This window comes from Alosa sapidissima, chromosome 12 (genome assembly GCF_018492685.1).
Source record: "Alosa sapidissima isolate fAloSap1 chromosome 12, fAloSap1.pri, whole genome shotgun sequence".
Lineage (NCBI taxonomy): Eukaryota > Metazoa > Chordata > Actinopteri > Clupeiformes > Clupeidae > Alosa > Alosa sapidissima.
This window is the reverse complement of record NC_055968.1, coordinates 24,585,078-24,600,629: the sequence shown is the minus strand read 5'-3', so window position 1 is coordinate 24,600,629 and position 15,552 is coordinate 24,585,078. Positions and strand designations below refer to the sequence as shown.

The following is a 15,552-nucleotide window of genomic DNA, read 5'->3' as shown; positions in this document are numbered from 1 at the left end:
TTTTTAAAAATTATGCAAGTCTTTGGTGCTACAAATACATAAGAAATAGTTTGAAATACATTCATTTTATGATCTAAAACAAATATACATTGCGTTCAGTAAATTACTGGCGTCCTTTGTCAGTGAACTGACTTGACCAAGGTTTTAATTCAACCTTAAGTGACCGTAAAGTGCTTTTACTTGCTGGTTAGCAACGCCCAAGGCTTGGGGACATAGGTGAGTATACAAACTTACCGAGCATGCTCAAAAGACTTTGTAAAAATTAGAGGGAAGAAGTACTTCTCATTGAACAATAGTAACATATATCCTGTTTAACAAGACTTTATAATCCATACAACGTAGCTACAAAACAACCAAACATAAACAAATAAAACGGAGCATTAATTAACAGTTAATTTACCCGGCTTCAGCAATTGCTCAAATACTTTCATCCTAAGGCAAAAATGAACCATAATCATCTTGACAGGGCAAATAGCAGCAAAGTCAGAGAGAGTAACATTCCTGATAAGGTGTGTGATTGACCCCCAGAGCTTTGTGGAAGAGGGGGGCAGTCTGTGTAAGGCTCTAGGCAAGCAGCATAGGCCATTGCATGGGCAATGTAGTTCTGTTCCTGTACCCCATGGAAAAGGTGAGCCATGGGGCCTTTGGCATATATGGCGACATCCTCCCCACCATGGGTTTCTGCATCCAGTGGCACAGCAGACTGTTGCATGTACTCCTCATCAACTAGGAGACAGACAGAGAGAGTATAAGGGTGCTTTCACACCTGGCTCTTTGAATCGTAACATGGAACGTTTTCCCCAAAGATCGGTTTGATTGGGCAATATGGAAGCTGCAATCGCACTCTGTTTCGGAACAAAACAAACCGACTGAGATCGCTTGGAGGAGGTGGTCCATCTAGGAGTAGAGCTAGCCTATGGTTTGAATTTCAAGTGGATGTCTTTAAGGCTAACTTTACCGGTGTTATGTGCGAGAACGGGAGAGATAAGCCTAGAGACTTTGGACACGCACAAGCACATATATGGAGCTCTTAATAAAGTAAATGTGGGGTTAAGTGTTAGGTAACTGCGGGATAGTGTCTTCAGCTGTCAAACGTGACCAATCCGGAAACAATTTAATCGTGTGTGGGTTTGTTTGTAGACAAAAGTTTAATCTCACGTGGGTTTGTTATATCATTTGTTCCGATATAAATGATATAACTGGTAGAACAGGACACCTTCACCTGCTTGGAGAGGGAGGACTATACAATTAGGCCCAACCTCTTAACTTCTGAAAAAGAAGCATTAAAGCAACTAATGTCGGACAATGATATCGTTATTAAACCTGCAGACAAGGGTGGCTCTATTGTGATCCAGGACAAGTCGTCTTATGTTGCAGAGATTGAGAGACAACTCCTTGATGGAAATGCATACATGCGTCTATCTGCTGATCCAACCATGAAATTTAACAACGAGATAAAGTCTAAATTGAAAAAAGCACTTTGTGTATAAATATTTGTTACAGATTAACCCGGTAAAACCAGTCATTTACACTCTTCCAAAAACCCACAAGAGGCTGGACAATCCACCTGGCCGCCCGATTGTGTTGGGTAATCAATCTGTAACAGAACCTCTCTCACAGTACATTGATTATCACATTAAGGAAATAGTCTACAACCTGCCCTCCTTTCTGAAGGATACGACTGACTTCTTAAACAAATTGGCTAGCATAGGAGAGGTAAATGCATCGGATATGTTATGTACCATGGATGTGACTAGTCTGTATACGAACATTCCACACACAGATGGTTTAGCATCCTTAAGATACTATCTAGAGACTCACCAAGTGCCACATACTGACTTTTTAATCTCATTGGCCACTGATGTCCTGACTAAAAATTATTTTGTTTCAGAATAAATTCTATTTGCAGACACAGGGCACAGCAATGGGTTCGCCAATGGCACCCAATTACGCAAACCTGTTTATGGGAAAATTTGAGCAGGATTTTATTTACTCAGATAATCCATTCAAGCAACATCTGAAAGTCTGGTACAGGTATATTGATGACGTATTTTTTATATGGAAAGGGACACAAGAGGAGTTGGAAGCTTTTAACATTTATGCCAACACTAGACTGCCGTCCATACAGTTTACCTCAAACTCTGACCACAAAGCCATAGCCTTTCTGGATGTACTGGTCAGGAAGGAGGACACCTCATTACACAGTGAGATCTACCGAAAAGACACAGATCGCAATGCGTTACTGGATTACTGGAGTTTCCACCCGCCAGCACTGAAACGCCAATTCAATTACTAAGAGTACGCTGCATTTGTGACAGCGATGAGGCTTTTGAAAGACAAGCAGGAGAGATATGCCAAAGATTTTCACACAGGGGATATAACAGTACATTACTACAGGGTTGTCTTGAGCGTGTGCGCAACACCCAACGCACTAACGTAATAACTTCTAGAGCACATAGACCGACCACAAGCACAAACACTCCAATCACTTTTGTGTCGACCTATGGAAACATATCTAATACATTGAAACACATTGTACAACGTCATTGGCATATGTTAAGTAGTGATCCAACAATTGGTCATGTTTTTCAAGATCCCCCGCGATTCTGCTACAAAAGAGCATCCAATCTAAGAGACCGCCTCGTACAGTCATATCTCCCTGCTCCAAGCCCGCTACGTCTTTCGTTTAAAATCCCAGACGGCAACTTCAAGTGTTTTAATTGTGTAACGTGCAACTTTATGCTGACTGAAAAATCGTTTACACATCCAAGCACCCACAGGACGTTCAAAGTAAAAGGCAGAATTACCTGCTTAACCTCTTTTGTTGTGTACCTGTTGACGTGCCCTTGTGGCCTATTGTATGTGGGTAAAACAAAACGTCAATTAAAAACCAGAATCTGTGAGCATAAGTCGAACATCAGAAAGAATGACGAAAAATCGTCAGTTGCAAAACATTTTAATTCTGCAGGTCATGATGTTAACTCACTCAGGTTTATGGGCCTGGAGACTGTCAATCAGCCTAATAGAGGAGGGGACCGTGAGAACCGCCTTCTACAGAGGGAGGCGTGGTATATATTTAACTTGAATACATGCACACCTAATGGAATGAATGAAGACTTCTCTTTGACTTGTTTCTTGTAAAAATGTCTTTTGTAAAAATGTTTTTTGTAAAAGTGCTATTGGTGTAAATGGCCTGTGCATGATGTGATTCTATTAACAGAAGAAGCAATGGACCATTTTAATTGAATTATTGTATGGGATGACACTGCATCACCATTGGTTGATTACGTGGGAGTGTATGTGGGTGTGGGTATAAATAAGTGAGGTTGTATATGTATCCACTTGAGCACACTGAGGAAGGCGCTAAGCCGAAACGCGTCTGTGCAATAAAACACATATATGCAAAGTGCGGTCTTTTTTTTCTGAGTTAACATTTAAGTTTGGCCAAGCACTCTCAAACTGAGTGAAGCCTGCTCCTACCATATACTTTATCCGATATAAATGCTGCCATGTGAACACAAACGAACCCAGGACAATGGAGAAAAACTGAATTGATTCAGCCCATGATTCGTAACAAAATAGGTATGAAAGCGCCCTAAGAGAGTAGTATAGTCAGGGTTTTTCCTGTATAGAGAATTGACAGGCGGGTACCTCAATCTAATTTTCGTGCTGGCTCCTGACAAATTTCTAGTGCTTGGTTGTACTAGTATTAGTACTTTCTAGTACATGTGCTAATTCTAGTACTAGTACTAATGTGGGACAATTTTAAATATGGGACAATTTTACTGATGCAATACAGTTAATTTGTTAGACTGAAAGTTGCCTAGGTCTAATTCACAGCCACAAGTGGAAGATACCAGTGGAGGAGAGAATCTGAACGCCAGTGAGGATCAGAGTGTGAGAGGGTCTAGAGTACAAAGTCTTTAGTAGTGTAGGCCTATTAATGAGTGTATCAACGCTTACACGTTTACATGATTCTAGCATCACTTTTTATTACAGTGCATGAAAATGCACTGTTCTGTTATCCGAAGTCTTCTTCTTCTTCTTCTTCTTCTTCTTCTTCTTCTTCCCACCAAATTTCTGCGTCTAATTCAGATTCAACCGTTTAACGTAGAAACTTCGTTCAAACTTTGTAACGTAGGTCTTGAAAAGGAGACTTGAGGAATGTATTTTTCACTTTTGTAAACTTTATACTTTTTGAGATATTAATAAAAAACAAGCTTATTTTTCCCCATAGACTTTGTATGAGGACTATGACATCATAATGGGCTAATTAACTTGATTTGCACCTGTATCAACTTCCAGCTGCTCAACTAGGTCCCATCAAAAAGCTAGTTAAACTGATTGCATCATGATTGCACCTGTATCAACTGCTTTCTGCTCAATTAGGCCAACTCTCTCTGTGTATCTCCATTCTACAAGGATACTGTATAAGGCACATTCCATCCAACTTTCTATCCATTCATCCTCTTCAAACCATTCACTCATCCACCCATTAAACTATCCCATCAACATCCATTAAACAATCTGCCTATCAACATTCATTCAACTTTCTGTCTATCAACATCCATTACACTATCTACATTTAACTTTTAAACTATATACTCTGTCTCAGGCTTTAAACATACAATCTGGCAATACTATCACAGATCCTGTTCAACTATTTCCTCTGCCCACAACTGTTTCAAAATAAATGTCCTCACTACAATAATTCACTATTAAATAATTTAACTATTTAAACTACTCAACTATTTAACTGTTCAGCCATTTCAACTGTCAGTTGTTATCAACTATGACTTCTGCCAACTGTTATCAAATAAAAGTTTGTTTTGCATTTTATGTTAATATACAGTATGTTTATATTTTCATGCACTGGTAATTTCCTCGAAATTACACTTTCTAGTTCATCTTGTTCTCAAAAGCATAGGTTGAGTAGCTTTGACCATAGTTGTTGTTTTCATCATTTTGTCAACGCTGTCCCTGGTCGTTAACTTTTTTTCGGCAAACCCCCACCCCCATCTGACAGCTTGTTACCGCCTCAGCCTAATTTTTGCCCAGGAAAATCCCTGATAGTGTTTGTCAAAGCAAGCTAGAGAGGATCCTCTGAACATTATGCGTTGACACAGATGTACATTGTTTCACTTACAGTAGTCCACAGCCGTGACATTTCCTCTTGTCCCATTCTCATGCACATATCCTGGTCCGTTTGCATATAGGATACTTGTGTAAGGCAGCCTATCATCTGCCTTCTTTGGGGCAAGACCTGTAGAAAATCAGAGCAAAGTAAAGGAACCCACAGTACGGTCTAATAAATGACAAGGCAGAATGATGGATGAGCAGAATAATGGTACCTCGGAGCACATTCCAAAAGAGTAGAGTGCATACCAAAAATGGGGTTGCCCCGAGGGGTGTTTCCTCCAAAGGTGAAAACGTGGGAGTGGTCTGCGGTAACTACAGTGAGAGTCTCAGACTCCTTGGTGAGCTGCGATGCCCGGTGCACTGCTTTGTCAAACATCACCGTCTCTGTCAGAGCCAATTTTGCCACACCATCATGGTGTCCGTGATCGATTCTCCCTCTTGGGAAATAAGAAGAAACATAGGATGAGGATGAGAAAGCCATATGAGAGCCCGATAAGCATGACATTTTTACATTATTGCACACACAAACATGAAGATGACGAAGAAGAGAGAGTAGAAGGATGAAGTAGATGACATGAAAAGACAAGTTACTTTTAAGGTGAAGTACTTCAATCTGTTTGCGGCTAAGTAATGGATACTTATCTTCTACGAAGAGAAAAAAGCCTTTGGGGTTCTTGCTAAGGATCTGGATGGCCTTCTCTGTCATATCCACAATGGAAGGGTCTCGTGTTCGATTGCGGAACATCTCAAACCTCATATCCTTTGCCTCAAAGAGACCTGATAGGATGGAGAGATCTTATTTGGGTCAGCAGCAGAGCCACGATTTATAACTGCAGTATGCCTTTCATCCCTCTTTCTCTCTCTGTACATTTTTGATGTTGAATAAAATGTCAATGTTTTGGGCAGTATTGTCGGTCGGATGTTAGGTCTGAAGCCTCATGTTGGTATTTTCACTAGGGCTGTCAAAATAACACGTTAATTTCGATTAATTAATTACAGAAAGAATAACACGACATTTGACCCAGTGCAGTCTGCCTCAAGTGACTGAAGGAGGCAGATGAGAAAGCACTGCCTGGTCCTGTGAATGAAACGTTTAAAAAAACGCCCATACTCCTGTTGACAGGAGCATCATTCTCTACTATTTCTACTGGAAGATAGGAGTGTGTCAAGTCTGAAGTATCACCTCAATGCAAAGCAATCCGGAGATACGAGTTAGCACACCTCTTGATGATAATAATGCTAGCCGCAGCCTTGTCAAAGTTAACTTTGCAAACATATTGTTTACTTAGCCTATGACCGACTAACTAGCTAACAGTCGAACTCCCTTACTCAATTGACTACATTTGTTGCACACTTGAAACAAAATATCTAGTATGTTGAAGGTGGTTACATTTATTTCCATTCCAATAACTTCACACATTACATTTCCGTTCGCACTTACATTTTTTACTGCAGAAATAGTAGATAATTTAACAGCCCTAAAAATAAGCTATATCCATAGCTGTAAGAACAAACTTGTTTATCCTTGTTCATCCTAGTAACAACCAATTAAGTCACACCGGCCATCATGTCATCAAGTTGTGAGCACAACTTCTCTTGTTTACAGAATCAAAATGACAGAGCTTCTAATGCTTAGCCATAGCTTAAAGCTGTTGTATATGAAAAGCTAGCCTACCGATAGCCCTGCTAACCCCTGTGGACTGTTGGCTATAGTTTAGGCGATCACCGTGGTAAAGTTGGTTTTATATTGGACGTTGGATATTCGACACATTCGAAAAATCTATTTAGCACTGACTATAAGGGTCGAGTTTGTGTCAAACCAACTTTAATGTGTTTGAACAAGGCCTGCCTATATTACACAACGCTTCTTTTGTCCAAAAACCCATGTTTTGATTTTATGAAATTTTTATGCTGATAAAAGATTTCAATCTATTATGCGGCTTCACCTTTTGACTTATCCATACTAAAACACATCTCCTGAACTCGGCTTACTGCCCTTTCTAGTACACAAAGCTCCTTTTTCCCTAAAACATACTCTTTGATTTTATACAATTTTTAATGTTAAATGTTTTAAATCTATTATGCGGCTTGCCCTTTTGACCTAACCATGTCAAAACTCATCTGGTGAACTCGGATTACTGCTCTATATAGTACACAAAGCTTCTTTTTCCCAAAAACCCATTCTTTGATTTTTATAAATATTTTTAATGTAAAATGCTTTAAATGCTTTAAATCTATTATGCGGCTTGACCTTTTCACCTACCCATGTCAAAACACATCTGTTGCACTCAGCTAACTGCCCTTCATAGTGCACAAAGCTTCTTTTTTCTAAAAACTCACTCTTTGATTTTATATTAATATTTTACTATTCAAAAATGCTATAAATCTATTATGCGGCTTGACCTTTTGACCTACCCAAGTCAAAGCGCATCTATTGCACTCAGGTACCTGCCCTACATAGTACACAAAGCTTATTTTTTTCAAAAACTCATTCTTTGATTTTATATAAATTTTTTACTATTCAAAAATGCTATAAATCTATTATGCGACTTCCACTTTCGACCTACCCATGTTAAAATGCATCTGTTACACTCAGATAACTGCCCTTCATAGTACACAAAGCTTCTTTTTTCCAAAAACTCCAACGTCCAACATAAAACCAACTTTACCACGGTTAGGCGATCTACTGAAAATTGACATGCAACTCCACACAAATACAGAAATGATCATTAATCGACATTAATTTATGCATAGATTTACTCATGATTTATGCTATAGTATGCCTATTGTGAATTGTGTTGTGATGGTTTGCCATTTTAAAAAGTTTTTCCCAGAAAAAGGTTTTGGAAACACTGTTCTAGAATATATCTTAGGATCATAGTCTGCCACAACATTATTATTCAATCCAAATAGCATTCTCAGGTGAATATTATTATGGCAAAAGTAAAGGATAATTATTTTTTCAGTCGTGTGGTTAAAAGTATTTTTAAATAATCTGTTTACCCATGAGGCAGTCTGTGGTTTTCACATCCACCGCATCAAACTGGTCCTTGTGCCAAACATACTGAGCATTCTTTCCCTAATACAAATCATAAGAGTGAAAATCCATGGGTTGTGTACCTCTGCATATGGGAGAGGACATTGATATGATATTGATGTGATCAGTAAAAAATGACTTGAAAAGAGTAAGCTTAAATAATTAAAGTTATGAAAGTTCTCTCAGGAAGTACCCTCCGGGCATTTAGCCATATGTTGATGAGGTTCTTCTTGTCTTTGCGATCGCCCTTCCGTGAGGATGATGTAGGGTACTCTGGGTCTGGGGTGCCTTTTGGAGACATGTACATACGACCCCCACCAAGAATCACCTATGACAGACAGACATCAGTTTTTACAGTTAACAGTTATAGAGAACTGACATTGGCAGATGCACATACTGTACCATTGCAAACATGTAACCATGTGCTAACTAAATGTGCAGTTTAAGAAGCTAAAAAGTGAAAAAGCTTTCAAGTAACCTAGCTGCAGTAGACTAGTGAAAAGAAATCTGTTTAAGTCTAGAAATATAAGGCTGACAATAAGTAATATAGGTCATTGTAGAACCAGAGATACGCTTTTTATATCTGGCATGGTATCTTGAACTTCGATAAATGACTGGATTGGTCTCTACGTATCTACTGACCTATGGTCTTACTTGTCTGTTAAGCAAATAGCCTGTATAATAAAAATATCTCTATCTCTGTGATTATGCTTGTTATGCAACTTGGAATGTCGTATTTGGCTGACAAAAATAATAAAAAAATGACACTTTATTTTTGATTTGATTTTGCTATCAAAACCATTATTTCATTAAACTGGCATTTGCTCCATAGCACATCTATAACGGGTGTACATGTCAGTGCTGCAAAGTACATGCTCCCTATATAACCTTTCAGAGGTAACATCCCTCATAGGACAACCTTCAGACAGCAATGAACAGCACAGGGTGGAGACCTCAGTGACAAAGAGAGATAACACTCTTTCACAAACACACACACACACACACACACACACACATACACACACACACACACACACACACACAACAAACATCCTGATGATGATATTCAGATACAAATGAATTGTACAGATCCTACAGTAATTGGCAACAGTTCTGATAACTGTGACAACTAAGTGCCTTACATCAATGTCTGTGTTGGTGACCAGCTGTGTGGCAATGTCTGTGCAGCCCTGCTGGCGAGCACTAGGGGGCAGATCTGCGTCGCTGTACCAGCTGCGGCTCACAGAATGTGCGTAGGCGGCAGCAGGAGAGGCGTGTTGGACACGGGTGGTGGTCACAATGCCCACAGACTTCCCTTAAACACACACACAGACACAGGGCATACATGGAGCATTACTAAACATACATACAGAACATATGGAAAGACAGCCACACACACACATGGACACACACAGATGTATGGCTCCCAGGGGCCACACATGTGCAGACAAACCACAGACAAACACTCATTCATTCATAGTCTGCCAAAGGGAAGCTATTAGAAACAAGTAGTATGGGGCTCTTTTAATGTGGCAGGACTTCAGCCGTAGACACCAGCAGTGACATGTTGTAGACTGCCCTAGTTTTCTGTGTACAATTTTTACACAAATCACTTATGAAAGTGTAGTTTACTGAAAATAGCATCATGGAGGCTACCAGTAAACATTTTGTGTTAAAAAGATAACCATGTTATCACTGTCTTTCGAAAATTGACCTTTGATTTCTGGCTGCTGACTTTAAACAGAAAGTACTATTATGCCAGCGTCATATACTTTGCATTACCGTGATAACCATTACATATGCAGTCCGGTTGAATTTATGTGTTTTTGATTGTGTGGATACATATGTGTATGTGTGTCAGTGTGTATCTAGGTGTGTGTGTGTGTGTGTGTGTGTGTGTGCTATATAAATAAACTTGACTTGACTTGTGTGTGTGTTTGATAGATAGATAGATAGATAGATACTTTATTGATCCCCAAGGGGAAATTCAAGTTTCAAATTTGTGCATGCGCATGTGTGCGTGCGTACAAAATAGACATACCTTGTGCTTTAGCACGGTGTAGAACAGAGAAAACCTCATTGCCAAAAGTGCTGTTGCAATCGTAGGCAACCGCATTGGCATTTAGGCCCACAGTCTTGGCATTGGCCTTCACACCACAGTGATAGGCAGTGGCTGTGCTTGCACTGTCGGCTACTTGCCTATCCACGCTGTACGTCTGTTGTTTACATAGTGGAGACAACATGATAATGATATTCAGAGTGCCTTGTGAAATAGAAATACACAATTTGTGTTGAGATATTGGTCATGAGAAACACTATTGTCAACATTATAGTATATACATTTGTTGTGATTGTGTGCACTCTGGTCTATTTATTTAGCTGTTGTAATGGAAAACCATTTCTGAGGTCTAAATGCATTTTATGCTCTCAGTTAAATCAGTGTCTTTCCTTGTGCATTATATTATAACACTATCCTGAACTCCTACACACGTTTAACTCCAACCAAATCGGTGTGTATGTGTGTGTGTTTGTTGTGTAGAGAGTGGTATTTGTGGTGGTGTAGGTAGCATAAGCAGGCTGTGTGTGTGTGTGTGTGTATGCACACGTGTGTATGTGTGGGTTGGCAGACCTTGGACAGGGCGAGGTAGGGGAAGCTGTCCATGGCGAGAACGGTCTCCTCTCCGGAGCGGCCCTTCATCTGACCCTTCAGGATGCGTGCAGCAGACACGGTGGAGACACCCATACCTGAGACACACACAACCTCCATAACCACCATAGTTACGCCACCAGTGCACTGACATGCACATTTTCACCAATGCAAAGTACAACTGCCAAGTGGTAGCAAGGAATGATCTAGATTAAGGTGCGTTGCCTTGTAAAGATGCCGCTGATATAGATAAAGACAGGCTAATCACGTTTAATTGCTCTAATAACATACAGTATGCACTTGTGCTGTTATTATGAGTGAAGTTATTCAACTTAACTTATAATTAAGTTGTGTTGTAAAAGCTAACTTGTAAAATATCTGTTGTACTGATAAAGCTTGACATTCCTCCTTGATTGCTGCTGTTTAAACCCCTTGTCGAAAGTCACGTGTCCTCTCTCAAAAGCATGCTCCTGATTATTTATTTACGAACTGCCCTGTGACAGTCCATTTGCTACATTTATTATCATTCAGTCTCTTCTCCGCTCGTCATTAGTAAACCGCGGTTTGCCTTACCATCTCCAAGGAAGAGGATGAGATTCTTGGCGCGGTGAGCTTGGGGTTGCAGGCGGAGAGCTGCTTCCAGAGATCCTCTGGCCTGGGCATTCCAGTACTCTGGCTCCTTATCCAACTCGGCTGCTTGGAGCAAACAGTCAAACAGTGACAGAAAGAAGCGAAATGTTTCACTTTGTAAATCTTTCCTTTGCCCCCCCCCCCATCTGTTTTGCTACTTCTTCCCTCCCATGCTGTGTAGAAAACTTGTCCTGACAAGAGCGTGGAGGCAGCATGAATGATGAGTTCTGTAACACAAGCAGCGACAGTTCTTGTGGTTCAGCAGCAAGGAGCTTCAGAACAGAATCTCCAAACACCCTCCCCTCTAACATTCCAAAAACAATGGAAAGGTACACAGTAGTCCATACCACCAGACATGTCTCAGTAGACAACACACAAACACCAGGCCACCGCACTCCCAAAAATACAGAGGTTCCCTGGAACCGGGAGTCTTTCCAGTTAGCACGAACACGAGCGCCGACACCCACACAATGGAGCTGCTGTGTTCTCACCTTGGGCCTCCATGTCACAGCTGCTGCCGGGCAGGACAAGCAGGAGGAGGAGAGAGGGGAGGAGGTGGAGGACTTGAAGGGCCAGGGGGTAGTGGTGCTGGTGAGTCCTGGGGGCCTGCTGTCGGGGTGCTTGCATCCTGCTGAACTGGAGAGGAGAGGAGTGTCTCCTCCGACCTCCGGCGCTGGCTTTTTAAAGCCAGGGTGTGTTGCAAGAGAGGTGCCCAAGCCAGCTTATAGGCTCACGAAAGAGAGAAGAGGAAACGAGAGGACCACACAAGGACTGGAGGAGCCCCCTCATTTTGTTCTTTTGATTTTTCCCAGGCAGCCCTTTTGTTTTAAAGAGTGTCCCCCCCTCCACACACAGTCTCTCTCTTTCTCTTTCCTCTCTCTCTCTCTTTTTTCTCTCTCTCTCTCTTTCCTCTCCAGCCCAAAAGGGTGTTATTGAAATTGAAGTGACCCTTTGATGTGGCAAAGGGCTCTAATGCATACTTTTATGCACAAGTTAAATTCATGGAAAAAAGGCTGCGCACGTTTGTGTTGGCATGAAATATAATTTCAGTCATAATGTTTCTCTTTTTTTATTTCTTTTTCATAGAGAAAGTTTGAGCGAGTTGGAAAGCCAGGTCTCTTTTTCTTGGGTTATTTACCACGAATTCACCATGATCACATGGGCCAATATTTCCGTCCACTCTGGCTCCAGTGAAAGATCTTGTGCCTACTAACCCAGTAAACTTGGATGGATTTGGTGGGAAGTAAAATGAGTTGCATTTTTCTTCTGTGAGGTAGTGGAGACATACAAGCTATAAAAATGGCTTTTCCCCTCCTAAAAACAATAGTGTACGTGTGAAACCAGGAATATTACTATTCTGAGTCCATTTGTACTGTAGCTACTGAAATTCTTGGCTTTTATTATCACACTTCAAGAGATGAAGGAGAAAGGAAGTGAGAGAGAATGGAGGAGAGAGACCTTCAGGGCCACAGAGGATGAGGAGAAGAAGGAGAAATAATGCAGAGCAGTACAAAGAGGAAGATGTTGCCAAGAGAGAGGGACTGGAAATACTGTACCACCTCTCCAGTCATGTGTACCAAATCAAGCTGGTAATAAAAAGCGAAATGAGAGTCTTCGTCCCCTTAATGAGGCCTCACATGGTGTAGCCACACCACACACACACACCAGTATACAGTGGAAGGGGAAACCTGAGACTGGGAGAGTGGGATTGGCAGAGGCATGCCATTCCACTGTTTCAGGGGAGCAGCGTCACGCTAGGAGCCTAGGGACACACTGCTGGAGGATTATAGTAATGATGGCCCCTGGATATAGCAGTCTTACCTGTTGTCTTCATTTCCTTGGACCATTATTTTGTGGTCTAATCCTATCTTTAGTGGCTGTGTGAAAACTTTTGTTTTGGCAAATAGCTCTGAATTTTGCAGTATGATACAATCATTTGGTATCATGAGAAAGTCGCACGCTGTAGGGTGTAATTTATTAGGGAGTTTCGACCTGTTGTTCCAGACTTCATGTGAGACTATTATATAGTAATTATGTGTTTCTGTACCACAGTGAAATGATCCATAAACAGAATGCTATTTAAAAAAAAATCTCACATTGTTTTGCACGTAGAGTCAAGCAAAGTTCACTCAGTTTCTGCTATAGTGTAAACATATGCTATATTAATGGATCCAAGTTAAAAAGGGAATTCTAACAGATCATGTTTTTCACCCTATTTAGTTTCACACTTCAAAGAGAGAGAGAGTGAGATTGAAGACTGTTAAACATACAATCCCAGCCGAGGCCCCTGGCTGCCACTGTAAAGGTTTAGATTTGGTTGTCATATAAACAAAAATAAAGACATGAGTAATGCCATGAATACAAATGACTAATAAGATGCAGGACCATGCGTGACGTAAATCCTCTTTTCATCGAAACACTGAAATCTCAGGGCAGCACTGAAACTTGATGCTTGTAAAACAGGAAATGTTTACAGCTGCCAATGTCCTTGATGAGGGGACAATTACAAAGCAGCTGTAAAAAGCCTAACATCCCCCACAAAATAAGTACAGACAGTAACAAATCTCCACTTTAGCATCTAACATCAGACGTTAAAACAGAATGGAGCGATGCATTATGACTAGACGCAGCACTCCATTTAACAAGGTCATGCATATGAGGGGATGCCATAAAAAAGTCTTAGGGACATTACGCAACAGGTCTTTTATGGAATATCACTGCAACATAAATCAGAACCTTAAACCAGCTGTGCATCCACTATGACTAGAGATGGTGGATGGTGTACAAATAGGAAACAAAAGCCCAGGACAGAAGCCTTACCTGGCTCCTCAGTGGCCATTTCACTGGGAAGACTCCAGAATAGGAGTAGGGAGAGTGTGAGCCTTGTGTCCATGGTGATGTTCAGAGAGCCCTTGAGGTCCCTGCTTTACACCTTTCATGCATCCACCTCTGCAGCACTCCCCCAAAACCACCTCCTTCTTATTGGCCCCCTGAAACCCACAACAAACAATGGCTGGCAAGGTCTCTCACCTCAGGGGGATGCTCAGCTAATAGTCAACTTACGTAAAACAAATCGTAATTTTTGTTTAAGAGCCTTCTTGGCTCTGTCTTTTTATGATAATGAAAAGAATAACTAGGGGAAAAAAGCAGGACAGAAACCAAAAGAAACATACTATGCACCCTGCACTGCCACATATCAAAAATGAGTGAAAAGGCTTTGAAGTTGAGTTTGTTCCTCATTTGACACTTCTCACACTATACAGTATATCTGGGGCACTGCACCTTTTTTTATTCTACTGACAATGAGTTGTCTTCTGTCTCATGACATTTGCTGTTTTCTGAAAATCTGCCTTTGAGAAGCGAAACTGAATATACTCTATGCACCCTGTGCAATAATATAGTATGTCTTCAGAAGTCGCCATCAATCCAAGAAGACAAGGTGGTATTTGCATCAGAGATGCATATGTTGACGCACCATTTTTTCCTTTTGTCTGGGAGAGACCAAGTTTGATCTCAGAATGGATGGACATCTCTGCCCACATCCAACAGTGCACTTCAGCCCAACCTGCATCTGCATCTGCACTTCAAAAGAGTCTTTGATTCAGCCAGCAGTGTACTCTGAAGTGCACTTTTCCATGTCCTTGAAACAGACACAAAATAGCAGAATAAATGGCCCTCTGAATTTTTTTTCAGAACAATCAATAGAATTCGGACTGACAAAATCTGCCACAGTAGTTTAACTAGATCAGGTGTTTAAAGGAGCATTTCACTGCTGGGAAGATGAATGTGTATTTAAATTGGGTCATTTATGTAGCAGAAATGTGGAGTCATCATTGAAGTCAGTGCCTTCTTGATCGAGAAAAAGCCAAAAATGTGTTTTTGGCTCATGTGGATGAAAGCCAAAAACTCTCAGAATTCCCTGCCCTTCACTGTTCTTCGCTGCCCTACCAAGCCACTCCTCCAGGAAGTAGCCTAGGCCTAGGCTATAAGTACACAGAGACACTCATTAATGTAACATTATGGCATTAATAAGGATTCTAAAATTAAAACGATCATTGTTTTATGTTGCACTCAATCTTGCGGCCATATATCAACAGGT

At 40.8% G+C, this 15,552-nt stretch overlaps 1 protein-coding gene across 1 annotated transcript; it reads right to left on the bottom strand.

Moving 5' to 3' along the window:
* alpi.1 (alkaline phosphatase, intestinal, tandem duplicate 1) lies at positions 1-12,112 on the bottom strand. The gene is made up of 11 exons (XM_042058057.1): positions 11,945-12,112; positions 11,397-11,519; positions 10,806-10,921; positions 10,218-10,392; positions 9,319-9,491; positions 8,370-8,504; positions 8,143-8,218; positions 5,782-5,916; positions 5,386-5,577; positions 5,147-5,263; positions 1-726 (listed from the first exon to the last, which is right to left on the bottom strand). The coding sequence occupies exons 1-11, from the start codon at positions 12,078-12,080 to the stop codon at positions 455-457; spliced, it is 1,650 nt and encodes a 549-aa protein (XP_041913991.1). The 5' UTR covers positions 12,081-12,112; the 3' UTR covers positions 1-454.
* Between the last annotated feature and the right edge of the window lie 3,440 nt (positions 12,113-15,552).

Bases quoted from the DNA above. Each gene is read 5' to 3' on its own strand.
- alpi.1 (XM_042058057.1), bottom strand. From the start codon at position 12,080: ATGCAAGCACCCCGACAGCAGGCCCCCAGGACTCACCAGCACCACTAC. The intron at 10,922-11,396 runs GTAAGGCAAACC...TGTGTGTCTCAG, and splicing joins CATCCTCTTCCTTGGAGATG to GTATGGGTGTCTCCACCGTG. The intron at 5,264-5,385 runs GTATGCACTCTA...GATTTTCTACAG, and splicing joins TCGGGGCAACCCCATTTTTG to GTCTTGCCCCAAAGAAGGCA.